The sequence below is a fragment of the Solanum dulcamara genome, chromosome 8 (genome assembly GCF_947179165.1).
Source record: "Solanum dulcamara chromosome 8, daSolDulc1.2, whole genome shotgun sequence".
NCBI classification, from domain to species: Eukaryota; Viridiplantae; Streptophyta; class Magnoliopsida; order Solanales; family Solanaceae; genus Solanum; species Solanum dulcamara.
Genome location: NC_077244.1, coordinates 2,762,876 through 2,784,001, shown reverse-complemented (window position 1 = coordinate 2,784,001; position 21,126 = coordinate 2,762,876). Strand labels below are relative to the sequence as shown.

Here is a 21,126-nt window from a genome sequence, read left to right as displayed (position 1 = left end):
TGTATCAGATTCTTATATTTTTTTTGATACATCATTTTTTTTATCGGATTCTCATGTATCAAACGTTAATGCTCCTGATACATCTTGTTTATGTATCAAGATATAATGCTTTTGATACATCATGTTTAAATATAAAAATTAAGTTGTATTTAATCAGTTTCCATGTCAATGCAGGGAATGAAGTACGTCATCAAGAAGATCCCCTCACACTTCCTAAGATTCGGCACTACATATACGACTAATTTTATTGATGATTTCAAATCATAAATAAGTGATTAAGCTATACAATTTTCAAGGGCAAATCATCAAATGCCTCTTACTTCTTGAGGTCGAGCAAAAAAACAGAGAGGAATTGCACAATATGGGTGCATGTCTGTAATATCTGGAAGGCCAAGGATGGTTATGTTAGCGACAACGATGATCCAAAAAAACCTAAGAGAAATTTCATACATCCTGGTCAAGGAGAACCGATGGACGTCGAGTAGTTTTTTTATTTAATTTTATAGTAATAGAACGTACAATTATATTTTTACACCAATAGTAAACATTTTTTTTGGCTATTCAACAATTTAGCAGACTTTTAAGTTTTTCTAATATTTATGTATCATATTTTGATTTATCAAACTTGAATGCTTCCGATACATCTACTTCATGTATCACATTGTAATATATCAAGATTTAATGATTCTGATACATCTATATTTATATATCAAAATCTCATGCATCAATATTTACAACTTCTGATACATATTGTTTATGTATCATATTGTAATGTATCAAGATTTAATAATTCTGATATATCTACATTTATGTATCAGAATCTCATGCATCAATCTTTACAGCTTCTGATACATATTGTTTATGTATCATATTGTAATGTATCAAGATTTAATGATTCTGATACATCTATATTTATGTATCATAATTCATGCATCAATCTTTACAACTTCTGATACATCTACAACCTATATCAATACAACATGTTATGTATCAACCATAATCCAGTTGACAAACTAATACAACAACCTTTAAAGTATCAACCTTAATACATCGAATGTTTATGTATCTGCTATTCATATGTATCAGATTCGAAATTACTATCAATACCAAGTAACTTATAATGAACATAATTACCAACCATCCATGTATCAATTATTGATATTCAATTACTATTCTGGTTAATTGATATATGTATCAAATACAACCCACAATATAAAAAAACTATGTAAATGTAAGTACATGATCCAAATAAAATGTATCCTGGCATAACAAAACATTATTTCTCTTTGAGAATGAAATTACAAGTCTTTCTGTTATGGCCTTCATGGCCACAACGACTACAAAAATTTGTGCTCGTTCTTATCTTCTCACTAGAGTACTTTTTTCTTCCTTTCTTTGGTCTTCCTGACATCCTTTTGTATCTTGGTGGCAAGACGAATTCTTCCAAAATTTCTTTCAGAATAGAACAATCTTTCTTATCTGGCATTGGAATCATTGGAAATTCATAAGTAATTGTCAACGCCTCTGCTTGTAGTAATCAGAACAGTATGGGTGCATATCTGTAATGTTCTTGCTCTTCAACACTGCAATTGCGTGTGGACATGGTATCTCGTCTAATTAAAACCTGCCACAATTGCATATTTTTCTTTCAAGACACACAATGTATCTTATACCTGAATCATAAACAGAATAAAGATATTCTGATGAAGCAACAATCTGCATTAAATAATTATCACAGATATGTATCAGCTATGATGTATCAAATACAGAAATGATGTATCAGAACTGATGTATCAGGTAATATTGATAACAGAAAATACAAAACTGATGTATCCTATAGTTATGTATCAAGCAACTACGTATCAAGTAGATAACTTTTCCAATTTAACTGTGATCTCTTTTATTTAATTAACTAGCCTTTTTTTGGTGTGTGGTGAGATAACTGTTGCAATCCTCTATTGTGCAGACAAAATTACTTAAAAAAAATAACTGGTGTGTACCTTCATTCTCGAATACTTCATTGTGTTTGATACTAGGATATCTTCAAATTTTCTACCCAAAGTATGTTTTGTATAAGCTGTTATTTCCCTATTTTTGCAGTTCTAAGCACCAAATAACATTCTCGATTGCTCCAAAAAGTCAATTATAGGCAACTCTCGTGCTTCAATAAGACATCCATTGATATGCTCTGTTTTTGAGTTTTCTTTCATAGTCAAGATCTGTTTCTTTTTTTAAAGAATTCTTTGTCTTAATTAGCATGGTAATTGATTGAAACAATCAATCATAACTTGAATTACGTTACTTCCCATAATTAACCCAACAACATTAATTGTTTTACACCCAAAAACTGATGTATCAGCTCAGCAAGTAATGTATCAGAAATTTGAAAAAAAGGGAAATCGCGTAATTTCATAAAAATAAGGGATACATTGTAATTGAGCCTTTTCAGTATGTGATTTAGGTAAAGTTTACTAGAAAAATCCTTGATAGTGGGTGCTTTCCCCGAATAGGATCTACGCGGGCGAATCGAATTAGTCGAACTCTAATACGAATATCGAACACTGAATTGATATGTACTTGGTCTGGCACAGCTCAAGTGGGCATGGGAGGCCCCCTTGTACATTTTAGACTTTTGTTATAGTAAATTTTGATATTATCAAAATCTAGTTGTATTTTAACAGCCTCTTACGTCTATTCAATTTGGACTCATTTTAATTTTATTGAATTTATTTCTAGACTCATTAGAGAAGAAGCTGGAGGATGATTTTGTAACAATCTCCAATAAATTTAATAACTTTAACTATGCAACGTCTGAAGTTGAGTTTCAACTTCAGTTATGTGCATGAACTTTATGCAAAAAAATGACTGACTTCAACCATATTGATTGAAATATGGACAAACATAACTGAACTTTAAGAAACAATGACTAAGATTTAAGCAATATAATTTTGAGTTAACTAAGTTAACATGTAAGTTGTAAATAATATGTGGATGCCATGTAATGGCCCCACTATTGCTATTGTAGAAGTATTGACTTCTCCAAGTCATATTATGCCTATAAATTAGGTATTTCACACAACAATAATGCAGATTTGGAAAAGGGAGAAACAATAATTGAGATCTATTGCTACTCTTTCTCTCTCTTTTCTTCTTGCTCTTATTAATTTTAGTACACTATTTTTATTTTATAACACGTTATCAGCACGATGCTCTAACCAACTGAGGGATTGTCTCAACTTTTTCTATTAGTGATTTCTGGTGTTGGTCATGATGGACTTGTGGATAATTTGTTGGATCGTTCACAGAATTAAATTGGGTAACTCATTCGAACTTTATTTTATAATTATTTCTGGTGGTTTGCAATTCTGATTATATTATCTTTTTTACATGTTTATTGTTTTCTTGGAGTATTACCCCCCTTTGTCATGGCAAGTAAAAGAACATAAATATGTATCTCTATAAGGTATGTTCTTGATCAATCTGGTCAAGTGTCAGGAATGATCTTTCACAGTAATTTTTTTTTTGTGTGGAAAATCTTAAAATAGCAAGATCTATTGTTTTGTGATTTTTTTACTTGTTTTGAAAAATAAAATATGAAAAGAAAATATTTTATTAATTGTAGAGATTCTCTACCTATTTTGTATTGTAAAAGATTGTTATATGCTTTTTAGCTATACATTGAGAAGCAGGTATGTGGCCTTAAGAAGAAAGGGAGAATAATAAAGAAGAACAGGGTGCTATTTACGTTTAGAGTGGGAAATGAAAAAATTATTGGGTAACAAAGTTTTGGTGTGACATGTTTTTGATTTATGAACTACTATTAAGAATCAAGGATTTTGAGTTCATAATGGCTGGTACAAAACTTTCATTAATATATTGATTTTAATTAATGATTTATAGTTTTCACTCTTTAACTAATTATTATTATTATTATTATTATTATTATTATATTGATTTTAATTAATGATTTATAGTTTTCACTCTTTAATTAATTATTATTATTATTATTGTTATTATTATTATTATTATTATTATTATAATAATAATAATATTTTATGTGTTTCAACACTACTTTCTTTAAATAGATGTGCATCAAAGAAAAGAAGCTAACTAATTAAACACCCAATCCAGGAGTGATATTATATTGAAATATATTATTTAGTTGAATCATTCTTGATTGTTAGTAAAAGAAATGATTTGAAGATATTGGGTTAAAGTTTCAACGTAATATATTGATGATATAATGATGACTGAGAAAATTGATATGCCGTCCTATTAAATATGCTCCATTCTCATAAGAGAATGTGATAGCAATAGATTAAAAGTTTGAAAGATGACAACAATTATTGTGGTTGTGCAAATGAACATGGGCATGACAAAGGATAATATAATAATTATCATTGTGGAGTTCTGATAAAAATGAAGAAAATTATGAGTTTTCAAAATATACTTTCAAAATGTGAAAGTAATTTTTGTCATTAAATTTGGTATGAAAGGTATTGGGTAGGCGGCTGCTATGCTACCTAATTTGATTTTATAAATCCTCCATTAAAATAAAGAAATATATAGTGGTGGTATACTGGACCTTTCAAAAGATGATGTTGAGGTGTGTCATATAAATATATGATAAATTTCAAAGAATGACAATGAACTTCTAATGAAAATTATGAAGCACATACATATGATTATAGTCCATTTCTTGAAGAGAATGCGACTTGTGATAAGAATCGTGAATGCTCGACCATTCTTGGAAGTGAATGTGTCAAGAGATGATGAAAATTATGAATAATGACATGCTCATTGAATAAATGTCACAACTCACCTATACGGGAGGTTTAAAAAAAATTTGATATAAATGGTCATTGATCAAATACTTTTAGTACATCACAAATATTGTGGTATGTTTTATTATGAACCATTCACACATATTATACCATACTTCTTGCATATAAAATTGTGGTCATGTTTTACTAAAAATGATTTTGACTATGACAATGATGATATAAATCTCTCCTTGAAGAGATGTTCACCACATGGACAATATTATGAAATATGTGATAGTATCCAAAGTTAATTGTGATCTTTGGTGAGTTAATGTGCTACTACCTAAAGAAATAAAATTGTTTATGATATTGAAATTATAGCAAGTCTCGAAAGAAACTATTTAAGTTTCAACGAAATTGTCAAAAAAAATAATTATTATTAAGACTAGAAAATATGAGAAGATTTAAGATCTTCATATTACTACAATCAAAAGTGGGTTATAAATATTTATATGAAATATCATCCATTTTTTATGTTGTCTGTGGTACATAAACATGAATATGATGATCAAATCATCTGCAAAAGTAAATTGGAAGTTTACTGCAATAAATATCAGTTGGCATGATCGGTTGACTATTCTGGTTCAAATATGATGCGAAAATAATTGAGAATTCATATAGTTATATATATATTGAAGAAATGACAAATTCTTCAAAGAATTCTCTAGTGTTGTTTGTTTTCGTGATAAAATAATAAGTGTATCAGCTAAAATTGAGATTGTATCCCCTGAATTGTGAAATCTATAAAAAGGTGAATATGAGTCCATTCACCTGCCGTGTAGACCGTTTACTATTATATGATTTTAATTGATGCATCTATATTATTGTACTTTGTTATCAACTTGCAATTTGATTTTTGCAAGGTTGTTGCTCGCCTTGTTCAATCAAGAGCACATTTCAAATTATAAATTATATTGATGAAGCTGTTTATATCGAAGTGGGTTTAAGCATAAATTATATACCTCAAATTATAGCTAAATCATAGGTTATGAGAACAAAACTCCCAAAAGAAATTTGACATAAGATATTAAAATGTAGCAACACTCGTATGTATCAAGCCAACAAGGTTCCCCTATCATAATTGGTTCAAGGTCAGAAATCAAATAATTCTCATCTAAAAAAAATAAAATTTAAATGTACGATATAAGATTCAAATGCTCCACCACTACGTACTGCAAAAAGATGAGCCCCCAAATAAAGTGGGGTGAATGTTGGATTTTCTAATCTTAGGAGGAGGTATAATAAACAACTGGAAAATAAGTTAGATATATAAAGAATTATTGTTATGATCCTTGTTCAAAAGATAATATAAGTCAATTTTTAAACGCATTTACTGACCCTACGTTATAATCCTGTTATAAATGCTCCAATGAAAAGTCATTGAAGGACATAATTTATGGCACGCTTGAAGCGTGATATATAAATCAATTAGATATGGCAAGTGCTTTAAATAGAGCACCATGACATAGCACTCCGTGAAACCTTGACAAAGGTTCAGATATCTGAAAAATAATGAAAAATAAAGAGAGTTCAACAAGTTATGTCATATCAGAATCGATATCAAATAACCGTCGTTAATATCTTTAATATAATGTAGCGCTCAAAATTATAAATGATGACGAGGATATTGAATTCAAATCTATCAAATAGTATCGATAGATTAATGATTGACTAAAGAAAATATGCAATTCAAGTATATTATATTTTACTTGAAAAAGTGATGTTCTGGATCTATAGTTCATATTAGGGCTGCTTATCGGGCGGATCGGACGGATTATTATGCTTAACGGTTTGACTTAACGGTTATCGGCTTTTAAAAGTACTAATCCGCTAGCCAACCTATAAGATATCGGTTGGTTATGTATCGGATTAATAATTATTGGACGGTTATCGGATGGTGTATCGGTGATAACATGTAAAATTTCTGTCATTTACTTCAGGTAAGCAATATGTGAAAAAAATTGATGGCAGTCAAGAAGATTACAAGATTAAACACACCTACGCTCATGTAGCTTCAATACAGATATGAAAACAGAAATTATAAAAGATAAACTCATGTTCTTCCTTTAAACCGTAGAAAACAGAAATGAAACCAGCGTCCAGTCATCAGTGTCCACTGTCCACAGCTTTCTGCTCATCTTTCTTTTCTTTTGGAAGCACATTCTTCTCCTGCATTCAACAAATGAATACAAATCATATTAAATCAAACAATTTAATATTATGAATTTCAACATTACTACTGTTTCAAATTAGATAATACAATGCTAAGGAATTTCAACAATGTATGACTGTATGTTAAACAAAAAGAGTACTAAAAGTTAGAACCTTTTCATTTCTAACTAATGTATGACTGTATTTCTAACTTTTTCATTTAATTCTCAATTCTCACCAATATATATTTATACCAATGATGAATCATGAACCAAATATCTATAAATAGAAAACTATATTTACTAAATATATTTCGTTATTATTTAATCTCATGATTATTTAAGAAAACAAACCTAGACCGGACGGATCTTTCCAGATCTGTCTTTAATGTGGCGAAATCTCAGGCTATAGTCTTCGTCGACGTTCACTAGCTGTCGCCTTCTTATCGCTGTGATGGTTGGCTCCACCGAAGTCGTATTTGCTGGTTGCTGCTATCAATGTTGGCTCACCGCCTCACTGGAGTTTGTCTTCATGAAACGTTGCGAGTAGAGGAGGACAGAACGAGAAGAGGTGGAAGCGGCGGCGTGGTCTTGCTTGTCTCGACGGTGAAATTTCACCGGAGAGATGAGAGGTGATGAGAGAATCTGAAAATGAGAGAATGGAGATGAAACAGAGACAGAGCAAATAGAGCATAGAGGCAAGTCGGCGACCTTATAAGCTTATACTCTTTTAGGTAAATAAAATTAGGGTATAGAGTATAGACTGTATAGTAATAGTAATATAGTGACCTAAACTCTAATGTCTTGGGCCTGGCCTATTTAACTAAATGGGCTTAGCCCATTTAGTTAAATAGGCTTGACCTATTAAGATTTATTTTTAAGTTTATAAATTATAATAAAATATAATAAATTCTTAACGGGTTAACGGTTTATCCAATAACAAAATTAAATAATCCGTCATCCGCACCGATAAGCCGTTAATTATAAAATTTAAATTCATTCTTCATCCGCTAATCCGATAATCCAATATCAATAAGCCAATAAGCCAATTTTGCGGTTGGGTTATCGATAGCAGACGGTTTTGAACAGCCCTAGTTCATATACCAAGATATAATGTCAGTTGGGTACAAGTGAATGATTATGAAAAAAAAATTAAATGAAAATCGTAAAATATAAAGTACGGTTTGCGCCTTGGGGCATAAAGATTTTATGCTAAAGTTCTGACATTATTATATGGAGATGTATTCTCATATGGTGGATGCAATGAAATTTCTTTCAGTCTGACGATATATGAAAAACTTGAATACGTATAATGAATGATGATCATGTCTAACTAGACGGTATGACAATCCTTGAAAGATTTAAAAGGTTTTAAAGTGATTCTATTGAGTACCCCAATAATTATGAGATAATTTAACAGAAATAAAGATCACACATATTGCACTATCTGTTTTATCTGTCATATCATATTATCGTATAAACTCAAGAATGCAACATTTTTTACTAAATTGAGATCTATTGCTCCCACTGTTCCTATTGCTTTTACTTAGTTTTTTTTTATGCTATTTATAATATTAGTTTGCGATGAATTTAATCGAGTAACATGATGTGTTCATATAAAAACAAAATAGCAGTTGCACCAGCCGGGAATCGAACCCGGGTCTGTACCGTGGCAGGGTACTATTCTACCACTAGACCACTGGTGCTTGTTGTTGTAGTCCGTCTACTATATAAAATTATATTAAAAGAAGGGTTAGAAAAAGGCCTTCCGCTGATGATCATAATTAAATGAAAAGAAAAAAGGACAACATAATTTAGAAATGGTGCAAATATAATTTTGGACAAAAATTAGAGTGTCGTCTAAGTTCTACGAAATTTTAAATCGTCAAATTATATTTTCTTATAATGTTTTTATTTTGATCAAAATAGATCTTTAGATCGTGGTTTAAAAGATTCATAAATTGCAAGAGAAATAAAATAAAGGATCATTTCAAGGGCGAATGTAAGGGGGGTCACTGGGTTCACGTGAACCCATACTCCCCTCCCGAGATCATATATAGTAGTGTTATTTTTTTTAAAAAAAATATTGTGAAATTGATGTTTAAGTCCACACTCGGAGTATCGTATGATGCGATAAAAATTAGGTACACCTTTCTAAGTGAAGTTAGAAATTTGAAATCTTATATCTATCTTATTTTATTTTTCTTTATGAAATTAGGTTTTCACCTCACTAAGTGGTTATTGGTAGCCTTTTTGGCATTTTAATATATATATATATATAAGAATTAATTTTTGACTAAGAACCTAAATGTCAAATCGATCAAATTTATATCTTAGATCCACATTTTTGTAATAGTACACCCATCATCTCGAAATTCTGGATACACCTCTGGATCATTTACTAAATATTTGACAATCGGTGAAATTTTTTATATTTATTTTACTTTCTCAATCAATGTTTGTTACTCGTTCTAATTAATCCGAAATTCTAGTCATATCAATTTCATCAAAGAAAGAAAGTGCTCCCTACCAATATACTATTTTAAGGTCTCTAATTCAAAACCTTATATTAAGAAAAGGAAGTTCATATTTATCTTACCAGTTACCACAATCTTTAATGGTGATTTGAACTATATCAACTGAATGAACTTCTAATACCAGGTAATAGGATAGTAAGTGCTCTTCATGTTTCAAATTATGTGACACTCTTTTTTGTTAGTTAGTTCAAAGAGCATCTTTGTATATTTAGTAATACTTCTACTTTTTTGTTATTCTTTCCTACATAATTTATTGCATTTTTTTAATTTTTTAATTTTGTGCTCAGCCAAAATATTTTTATATAAATTGAGGCGCAAGAAAAAAAATATTTATTTATCTTAATCATAAGTTTTATGAAAAAGGGTAAAAAATATTCTCAAATTTTTCACATTTATCCTCTGTTTATTTTTTGTATCAAAAATATCCTTCTCATCTATATTTTGGAGCACAAATGCCTTCCAAATTAACGGATGTCTACATAAGTCATTTATCGTTAACATGTCAGCCCAACATGACCAAAAAAGGCAAAAATGCCCTTAAGTTAATAGAAATAACTCAATTTTACTCTTCCGTTTGATTTTAATGTTAAAAATAAACGAAAAAAGTATTTTTGATATCAAAAATAAAAGACGAATAAATATGAGTCATTTGGAATAGTTACTGTAATTATCTTTAATAAGAAACTCATTATCTTCTAGTGGAATGATGGATATAAATCCAAATTAATCAAAACTAGAAAAAATGAGTGAAGATTTTCATACAAATTCAAATTAGTTGAATGAAAATGAAAAAGAGAATTATTGAAAATACTTCTGAACTGAAGTTCATGCAAATTATTAATTTCGTCTTTAAATTATTGACAACATTAAAAATACTTTTTTACTTGACTAACTAACTAAATTTAGACATACCTCCGATCTTTCACATGACATAAAAAGTGGTCTCAAATTCTTGTAAGATTACGAGAGTCTTAATAAAAAACCAAGAAAAGTGTTGAAAATAACCTTAAATTTAGCGAGAATTTAGAAATGGTATATTTTACTCATGTTACAAGATCCAAGATGTATTTAACTTTATTCAGTCAAGTAAAAAAGTATTTATAAAGCTATTAATAATTTTTAGATGAAACGAATAATTCATGTAGAGTTTGAGTGTTTTGAATATTCTCTCAAAATAAATCTATTAATTCAAACGTGGCCAAAAGACGTACCCACATACATCTCCTTTGAGAAATCCCATTTTTACAGTTAGCCGATAAGCATAGAGGTTGAAGGAAGTTTGAAAATGGCGATTTCCATTTTCAGGCATTCTCTTTCTCCTCCTCAAAACCTTCTTTTTTCAACAAATTCCCAGAAATTTAGCTCAATTTCTGTCAGAAATAGAAACAGATTTCTTCGTTGTGCTTCAACAGATTCTGCTCCTCCTACTAGGTAAAGCAGAAAAAATAGGTTCAATTTTTTCGCTTAGTTATCATTTATTAGAAAAACTATATATTTTATCTGTTTATTTTCAGGCAAGAGATGTCATTAAGTGTTGGAATGTACCTAATTCCGCATCCCAACAAGGCAAGTAGTAATTCATACTCCCTCAGTCCATTTTTACTTGTTCAGTATTCACTTTGACAATTGTTAAAGAAGTAAAAAATTAAAATGACAATTTTACTATATTAAATAAAATAAATTCAATGTTTTGAGAAATGGCTATAGTTAATAATAAATGTAAATTAAGATTTCCAAATTGGACAAATAAAAGAGAATATTTATTTTTAGTATAGAGGACAATTAAAAAAGGACAGGCAGAGTATTGCTAGTATAGTGGAGTTTCTTGTACTATGATTTATGTTTTTTGTAGCTCGGTTATTGGTTGCTGTTACTGTTCCTTGTTCTTTGAGTTTTATGTTATTATTTGCTATTATTTGGTTGTTACTGTGCCTTGTTCTTTGAGTTTTATGTTATTATTTGCTATTATTTGGTTGTTGTTACTGTTCCTTGTTCTTTGAGTTTTATGTTATTATTTGCTATTATTTGCTTGTTCTGTATTTTCTTTTCATATTGCTTTGAAAAGCGTCACTTGAGCTGAGAGTTTCTGAGAAACAACCTTTCTATCTCCACGAGTTAGAGATAAGGTCTGCGTACACTCTATCCCAGTGATAGAGCTAGAATTTTCACCAAGGGGGTTTAAAAATATAAAGAAGTAAACACGCGAATAAGTCAAAGGGGTTCAACATCTATTATGTAATTTTCCGTCGGAGGGGGTTCATTGGCCCTACATGACTCTGCCCATGCTCTATCCTCCCCAAAATCCACTTGTGGGATACACTGAATATGTTGTTGTTGTATGTTTGATTGAGCCTGGAGTTTTTCTCTAAAATAGACTTTTGGAACATGCCAAATGTAACCTTAAAAGATTTTGTCTCACGTGCTAATAACTGAATTTTGAATTTAATATTTGTATATATTTAGTGAATTTTTAGATGCATATATAAGGTTTGGCCAAAGCTACTCATTGAACTCATATATTCAAGCCTGCATCTGCCCCTGGTCTACATGCCATAACATTCAACATTTCCATGATTATAAGGGCATGTCATTATGTGTAAAATGAAAAGTTTAAAGTTAAAGTTTTTTTCAAATACAAAATTGTGTTATTTGTTTATGGAACAGACTATAAAGGAAAGAGTGATATAAAATGGAACAAAGGGAGTGTTGCGTTAACTCTGCATCCACCATTGGCGGTGTTGTATGTTTATGTTTTGAAGGTTGAGAAAGGTGGAGAAGATGCATTCTTTGTGAGCAGTGATAATGGGGAAGTGATTGCTGTTGCTGATGGTGTTTCTGGGTGAGTTGCTTTATTATGGTTTCTTTTGAAGGTGGACTTCCTCAGTTTGCAAAAGCATGAAATTTTGTTTATCGATAACTCTTTTTGGCTTAATTTTATTGAACACATGTTAAACTATTTTTAACAGTGACGACTTGTGATTCATATTTACTTTATGTAATTTCTAAATGTGTAGAACTTTAAGGAATTGATTTTCGGTATTATACAAAAAATTATATGCTATGACACTCTTATTATGATCACATCTTTGTGTTGGGGACAAAGAAAGTGTGAACTTTGTAGACAATGCTAGTCTGGCCTTCTACCTCACATGTCGAGTTGGATATGAGACGGCTACATGTATTGTTCTGGTGTTCTCAACTCAGAGACCTGTGATTTTTGATGTTTAGAACTCATTGAGCTCCCATTTGTAGATGTCTATAATCACATGTTTGCACCACACACATGAGTACAACTTCCATGTCGTATTTGCCAAGTAGAAACTCTCATCTCAGGCGAGGCAAGAAAATTGAGCGCAATATTAAATTTACTATCCCTTTATAATCAATCAACTATGCCTCAAATCCAAACTAATTAGAAACAAGCTTATATATGCTTTAAGGCAGAATCGATAGCAGGACCTTCTTTTTAGTTCTTTTGTTCTGTACTTTCTTTAACTTCTGGAGGGCATGGTAGGAAAGGAAAATTTTGGGAAAGGTACTTTCTCAATCACATTAAGAAAAACTCTCTTTCGACTCTTTGCAAGTTTTAAAGTGTTATCTTTTTTTTTTTGAATTTACTACAAGAAGAGATTGACTCAAGCTCTTGATAGCATCTTATGCGGCTTAGTGATACCACACTTTCTTTTTCCTGCATTGTGCCCTTAGTTCACTGACACCCAAAATATACCTCACCCTCCTCCATAGTGATCATGAATAAGGGAAACTTCATATTTAGATGATAATAAGGCAATTTATCTTCTCAAACTTGGCCATAAACTTGACAGAAATATGGATTGGGATAAGACTATAAGCTATGTTTTAAAATGTTCTATTTCTTCCATGACTAGGCATGAACAAATGCAACCGTGTTTGTTTTATTTTCAAGATGGTGCACTTTCACTTGCACTTTCTAATAGCTCAATATATAAGGACGAACATTACAATACCGTATTACTTAAGTTGAATCTTCTAAATGATACCATCAGAATCCTGATTATTTTGTATCGAGATTGAATCCACTACTCAACTGGAGTAACAAAGCCATTAGTAGGAGGACAACCTGCTGCGTCAAAATTCTTTATTTTAACTTCTGACGGGATCGAAATTTCATCTTTTAATTTAGAATTACATACATATATACAGAACTAGTGCATAGATGAGGTTCTTTAGAGAGGATTATGCAATGAAAGGATATTAACCAACTCTCAGGACTAACCTTATCAGCTAATGAGGAACTATTATGATTCCGACTGTTATGTAGCTTAACTCAGCAATCAACAAATTGAAGCCCTCAGATCGCTTAAAGTGCAGAACTAAAATAGCCACAAATTTCCACTGGCATTACATCCAAATGACAATATTTTGATCCTAAATATTTGTGGCTCAGAGTTGCATAATATCTAACATATCGTTTATTCCATCAAATGTTCTTGGCAGTTGGGCTGAAAAGAATGTGGATCCTGCACTGTTCTCCAGAGAATTGGTGGCTAATGTTTCTTCTTTGGTGGAGAATGCGGAGGTACCAACATTGTGGAGACAAACCATTCTAATTTTAAAATTAGTTTCATGAGTCGTATCACATTAACTAACAGTGATGTGTGTTTCCATTTAAGTAATCGACCTAGATTAAATGATTGTTCTGAAATCTTAGTTAAGACATTGTGCTTTACCAAATTTTCCAGGTCAATTATGATCCTCGGATTCTCATAAAGGGAGCCCATGCTTCTACATCATCTATTGGTTCAGCTACGGTGTAGGTTCCTTTTATTTTCAATGCTATTGTTCTCGAGCATTGATGTTCATCCAGATTGAGGAACTTGATTATTATCATTGAATGTGGCTTTCTATGTGGCACATAGAATGGTTTCTATATTCAAGAACGGAATTTTGAAGATAGCCAGTGTTGGGGATTGTGGACTACGAGTCATTCGTAAAGGTATAAACTCATATTTTTCTTTTGTGTGACTTCAAGGTTCAATTTCATCTGATGTCCTTATTTCCTATTTGGGTGCAGGTCAGATGATTTTTTCCACATTTCCACTCGAACACTATTTTGACTGCCCATACCAGTTGAGCTCAGAGGCTGTTACTCAAACATACCTTGATGCCATAGTATGGAAAGTTATATACGCTGAATCATATTACACTTTTTCTTTCGAGAAAAATGAACTTGGTTCTATTTTGCTTCCATGTCATTATTGGTATTTAGGAAAAGAGGAAAAACTTTATAATCTTTTCTCAGCTGTCAAAATTTTACATAAAAAGCTTTCAAAAACCTCCTTGGCTTTCTAGTACTAACAGAATCCAGACTAATTTGGATACTTGATAATCACATTTACTCTTTTCCCGATCACCTGAGGGAGAAAATCAATTTTCTCTAATGTGCACTTTGCTATCATTAGAAATCTTGTTACTCATCATCCAATAAGCCTACATGTCCTAGGGGTCTTTTCTGTCACCTCATCACATAAATTTTGTGATGTTGTATTTGACTGCTAGAGTAAGCACGCTCTTTGTCCCGTCTCTGTGTATATTGTTTTCACAGGTTAGCACAGTGGACTTGCAAGTAGGAGATACAATCATAATGGGCACAGATGGCCTCTTTGATAATATTTTCGATCAAGAGATTGTTTCCGTTGTGACCACACATGATGATGTCTCTCATGCTGGTACTTGTTTTCTGCTTAATCTAATTTCTGCTTGGAAACTGTTGACTCATTTCTGTGGTATTCTTAGTTGTTTGGTATCAATGTTAGCAAAGGCATTAGCTGATTTGGCGTGCAGCCATTCTGTGGATACCAAATTCGACTCCCCCTTTTCACTGGAGGCTAGAGCAAGGGTAAATTTTCAATCTAATATATATATATATATATATATATATATATTGTCCTCCAAAGCATTGATTGTCACGGTATGAGACGATACTTATTTATAGCATTATTTTGACTAACAGGGATTTGATGTTCCTTGGTGGAAGAAAATTTTTGGAATGAAGTTAACAGGCATGACTAGCAAGAACTTTTTTCGCTCCTTTCTGTTATTTACTTGATGAAATGCTTGACATGGTTTCTTTTTCTGTAACCATGAACAGGAGGAAAGCTCGATGATATTACAGTCATTGTTGGAAAGGTGAGAAGCTCGTGAGCAAGCTAGCCTGAACACCACCGATATTTTCAACCAAAAAATAGCTCGTGAACAAGTCATATATCTTTGGTGCCAAGACTTCAACAGGGTCCCCTCTCCTGAATCATTGGGCAATTGAATGATGTTTTCAACTACAAGTTGAAGGATGAGGTAAGACGAGAACAACCTCAAACTACACTCGATCATTGTTTGTGTATTGTGTTATTTCAAGGTGTCTGTTGTAAGACAATAAGTGGCACTAAATCCTGTATAAACATTTGGGAAAATTTAAATTCTTCATTGTTCAGAAGTACAACCATGAAAAGCTTGCTAACTAGTTTAACACCTGCAGTCTCCATTGAAATGGTAAGTATTATAGATGTTGTAAGTCAGCAATAAGTAGGTGCGGCAATTACATTCGGAAGTCAGCAAAAAGGAACAAAAGAGGAGAGAAAACATGTGTACTATAAAAATCTGCGCCACTCAACATGAATTAAGTGATTTAGAGGTCACTCAATACGAATTACGTGATTTTCTCAATTTTTTGTATTTGTTTGTCAATGAATTTTTTGGTGATATGTTTTCGAGCATTTTTTTTCAAAACCTTTACAGGACCCTATGTAATGATCTTGGAAAATAATATGTATAGCCTTATCATGATCCACGTCAATTTATTTAACATTTAGGTGTCACTTAATAGAAATTATGCGAGTTTCTCAGTTTTTCGTATGTGTTGGTCAATGAGTTTTTTGGTGATATAATTTTTGAATATTTTTTTTTAAAACCTTTAAAGGTTCCTCCACAATGATTCGAGGGAATAGTACATATAACCTCATCATGATCAACACTATTTATTTTTTGGTAATTAGGATATTAATATATCAAACATCAAAATGTAGTTTGTCTATCACTCACGACAAACGGTACAAAAGCATGGGTCGTGGTATGGCCACTTAAGTAGTTATTACAAATAGATATTTTCCTAGGGTACATAGTACCAATAATGTCTGCCCATAGTAACTTAGATGCGTATACAGGTGGTACTGATAAGATTACGGGGCTCCCTAAAGCTTGACCTTTCGCTCCTTCCTTGCTTAAAATGTCTGCCAATTTATTCTTCTCCCTGAAGTTGTGTGTTGCTGGTGCATCCCTCATCTTCTGCATCAATAACCTGCACTCAACCAAAATGTTAGTGTATAGAAGGTTGTCGTACTTTAGCATGTGTATAACTTCCTTTGAATCAATGTTGATTTCTAATGGAGTTAGATTGTGATCATAGGCCATTTGAAGACCCATTCTGACTGCCTGGAGTTCAGTGAAGAACGGGTTTGTTTGTGCGATCTTACAGTTGAAGCCCATGACCCAGTCTTCTTTGTGAATTCTAATGACACCTCCTATTCCTCCACACTTGTGAGTGGTGCTAGTGGCTCCATCAGGGTTTAGCTTGTAGCTTCTTGCTGGTGGGGGTTCCCATTTGACATGGATCATGGTGTCCATGCTTTTGGTGCTTTTGGTATTCTTAATGATAAGGTTGTACTCGACAGCTTGGTAAATCACTTGAGAGTAGGGAATGGGGTCTTTTTTTCCCTTGAAGAGGTTGTTGTTTCTGTGAATCCATATATTCCTGAAGCAAAAGGGCAAAAGGTTGCCCCAGGTAAGAGTGGAGTTAAAACGCTTCCCTTTACTCTTTCTCCAGAGATTCTCCCAATTATCTATAAAAGTGGCTTAGTCCATTGCATAGTATATGAGAGTGTTGTTGTTATGGGCATTGTTCCAGAAGGCCCTAGTACTTGTGCATCTAAAGAAAATGTGGTCAATGTCCTCCGGGGTTTGGTTGCAAATGTTACATTCTTGATAAAAACTAAGATCAATCCTATGAAGGTAATGGGTTGTTTTAAGTCTGCCATGGTTCGTAAGCCAAATAAGGAACTTGAATTTGTTTGGGCAGCTGAGTTTCCAAATCCATTCAAATTCCTTACTGGTATCTTAATGGATGTCATCCTTATTGACCCCATGAATGAGAGCATAAGCAGTCCCAATGCTAAAATTCCCATTTCCAGTTCTGTTCCAGACAAGCCTATCTTCTATAATGTTGTTGGGGTAGACATGAATGTTATCAATGGCAGCTTTGAGGTTTTCAGGAATGTTGAGAGAGAGGCTAGATAAGTCCCATCTATTATTCTTCTACAATTCGCAGCTTTTCATGTCACCTTCCTCTTCCTTGAGTGGCCATGTAGGTAGCTTATGATGGATTCCTGATCAGGGATCCATTTATCAGTGAGGAAGCTAACCTTGGTGCCCTTAAAAACTGTCCATCTGTGGCCTAACTTACTAGCCTTCCAGCCCTTTAGGACACATTTCCAAACCCTTGAGATAGGGCTCTTTCTCCAGTTGAAACCTTGTTTAGAGTATTTGGAAAGCAATACCTTGCCCCAGAGGCTAGTTTGGTTATGGTAAAGTCTCCAAGCCAGGCTCACATGAAGGGCTCTGTTTCTCAAGACACTCTTCTGGATACCCAGTCCTCCATTTCTCTTAGGGTTAGTAATTATATCCCAGTTCAGAAGGTGAATTTTCCTTTATTCAGTGTTGGAGCCCCAAAGAAAATTTCTTTGGATCTGATTGATGATGTTATTCACTTTAGAGGGGACTTTAATGTTGTCACATTCTGAAAGGGTACCCTAGATGTAACCAGCATTCAGAAGCCATTGCTGGCTCCCAAGCGAACCATTTGGCCTGATCACACACTCACTCATTTAGTGGAAGACTTAGTTTAAGAGAAAAACAAATCTTAGTGGGCTAACTCAATCTCTCAATCATTCAAATCAGAAACATAGTTTGAAAGAAAACTAATCAAGAGTTAAAGACATCAAAACAAATTCATCACTATCTAGTCTATGAAGCCTCTATCTCTACTATTTAGATGGTGTCAATGACAAGTTTATGGCTACCTCAAAAGAACTACTCATAAGCAATGGAAAGAATGAATATGATCCCTCAGAGATCAAGGAGGACTCACTACTATGAGGAAATAAGTAGATCTTCAATGAAGCGCCTGTTGATGATCTCTTATATCTGTCCCTGCATCATAAAATGATGCAGTCCCAAATGGACGTCAGTACGTGGAATGTATGAGTATGTAAGATGGCAGAATGAAACAACAATACATTAAAGGTACTCAAGATAGAATGAAACTCACCCAACTCAATATGATATGCAATTATAAAATATAACAATGTTTTAAGGACTCAGTAATATGCAACTTGTTAAAAACATGTCATATACTTTCATGCACAATCTGGGAGTCTCTCTTAACCAACACCAATCCCACCACCTATAAGTAGGTGATGTACAATGAAACGACGTTGTTGCCACGTCCGTCCAATACTTGTCAAGGTAAAGGACGAATCAATCAATCTTGGATCCACAATCAATCAAGACTTATCTTGTCATGACGATAAAAAGGAAAACATCCGACTTTAACGGTTCAATCCTCTCCTACGCTGTTTACATAGTTATTGAGTTTTTCTCTCACCTAATTCGGTGCTCGATATTACTCTCAAAATATATGATGCTCATATCTATCAGGTAAAATATTCAAATCATCTTATCTGATCTCATTGGACCCTTTTCAAAACTCAATCTCATCTCAAATCATCATGCTTTTTCATTTAAAAAACATGCTTTCAAACTCATTCAGATCTCCTCAAACTATATCTCAAAAAATCATTTATACTCAAAATACTCTTGTTTAAATATTAATAATTTTAGAGACTTTTTAGACTCAACTCCTATTAAAACTCAAACTCATGTAAAACCAATGTTTATGCTCAAATGATCAAGTTCTTCCAGTAAAATATGATTTCAAAATCATTCACATCTCGTCAAAAGCCTTTCCCAATTTCAATCAATCATGCTCGACTCTCATACTCATTTAGACTCAATAAAATACATTTATATATATATAATATTAGTTCAAATCACTCTCTTCATCAATGCATAAAAGCCATCATCTTTACTCAAAAATATATATGTAAAAATCATGATTATCAAATCAATTAGGGTATACGGAAAAGTAGCCATGAACAACAATTCCAATCAAGTGAGAGATAGAAAAAACAATAATCTCAATACATAATTATACGGAACTGAATAGAAGAAGAATTAATTCATTCGAAATTCAAGAAACTAGGTTAGACTCTACTCATTCTCGACAATCGATATAATTAGATATAGGGCATGTGGACGAACTCAGTCCAACGTTGTGGTTAGCCTTACATACCTTGAATGAAGAATATCTCGTCGAAAATCAAAGACCTCACTTGAAAACCTTGAACGCTAGCTTTTCTCCTTCTCTCTAATCTCTTTTCTCAAAAGTTTTTAAGCGTTAATGAGAGAAAACTAGCATTAGGAATTGATATAGGGAGGATTCTAGTCCCAAGAGGACGTGGGTTAGGTATAGGAGGGGTGGGGAAAGGTTTGGAATGCCCTTATTAAGAAAATATCTGGAAAATAGGGTCAGGCGCGCTATTGGCGTGCCGCCCCAGACCCTAAACTACTGCGGCATATTTTGGGCGCACTGGTGGCGCGCCACGCCAAACCTTAAACTACTGCAACACTAATCTTTGGTAAAATTGTCATATATTTTTACTTCGAACTCAAAATGAGGCAACTTGGTGACTTTGGAAAGAGGACTCAAAGACCTTTAATTTGATAAGTAATGGGCCACCTAACACTTAATATTCTGAAAGTTATGGTCGTTTGAAGTTGACCCTTATATAATCTTATACGAAAACTCAATCGGTAAGGGATCTTTAAATTCGACTTAGTATTAGAGGTTCTTCATGACCCTAATTCACCTTTAATATACTTCAAATATTTTAGGAATTGATCCTAAAATATATATATACAATTAGAAGTTATCGGGCTCGGGCCTATACGCATATGAAGAATGGTTCGGGTCTTAGCTTAAAACTTTTCGGGCTATATCAAATGTATTGCATGATGTGGGAAGGAATGTTGCTAAGAAAGGCTTTAATCAAAACATTTCTACCAGCCATGTTGAGAAAGTTAGTCTTCCACCCTGCAAGCTTGTTGTTCAGGTTATCAATGATGAATTGAAAGTCACTATTCACAGGCTTCTTATGGAACATAGGGAACCCAAGGTACTTCCAAAGTGATTGCTAGTTTTGATGTTGAGGATGTTAGAGCAAGAGTCAGCTAGTTCAAGGGAGCAGTTCGAGGAGAAGATGACCTTAGACTTGATATTTTTAATTCATTGGCCAGAGTTTTGGCAGAACTCAGTGAGTGTAGAAATGATGGTAGTACAATTTTGATGGTTGGCTTTGGCAAACAAGGTGAGGTCATCTGCAAAAAATAGGTGAGAGAGCTTGGGGCCCCTGTGAGTGATTTTTACAGGAGACCATGATCTATTGACCACCTCAGCATCAATCTTCC

At 32.9% G+C, this 21,126-nt stretch overlaps 1 protein-coding gene and 1 non-coding gene across 4 annotated transcripts; one reads left to right on the top strand and one right to left on the bottom strand.

The window, feature by feature from the left end:
* Positions 1 to 8,608: 8,608 nt before the first annotated feature.
* Positions 8,609 to 8,679, bottom strand: TRNAG-GCC (transfer RNA glycine (anticodon GCC)). Its single transcript has one exon. It is a non-coding gene; the product is annotated as a tRNA-Gly (tRNA).
* A 2,001-nt stretch (positions 8,680 to 10,680) lies between these two features.
* Positions 10,681 to 15,982, top strand: LOC129900659 (probable protein phosphatase 2C 26). 3 transcript variants are annotated; one of them, XM_055975674.1, is made up of 11 exons: positions 10,692 to 10,941; positions 11,025 to 11,076; positions 12,270 to 12,349; positions 13,987 to 14,068; positions 14,232 to 14,302; positions 14,409 to 14,485; positions 14,564 to 14,661; positions 15,095 to 15,218; positions 15,306 to 15,388; positions 15,503 to 15,551; positions 15,641 to 15,982. In XM_055975674.1, the coding sequence occupies exons 1-11, from the start codon at positions 10,796 to 10,798 to the stop codon at positions 15,691 to 15,693; spliced, it is 915 nt and encodes a 304-aa protein (XP_055831649.1). In that variant the 5' UTR covers positions 10,692 to 10,795; the 3' UTR covers positions 15,694 to 15,982. The 3 variants fall into 3 exon arrangements, 2 of the variants coding, with proteins under 2 accessions (XP_055831650.1, XP_055831649.1); XR_008769660.1 differs by lacking the exon at positions 15,641 to 15,982 and having other exon boundaries at positions 10,683 to 10,941; positions 15,311 to 15,388; XM_055975675.1 differs by lacking the exons at positions 15,503 to 15,551; positions 15,641 to 15,982 and having other exon boundaries at positions 10,681 to 10,941; positions 15,286 to 15,375.
* Positions 15,983 to 21,126: the final 5,144 nt, after the last annotated feature.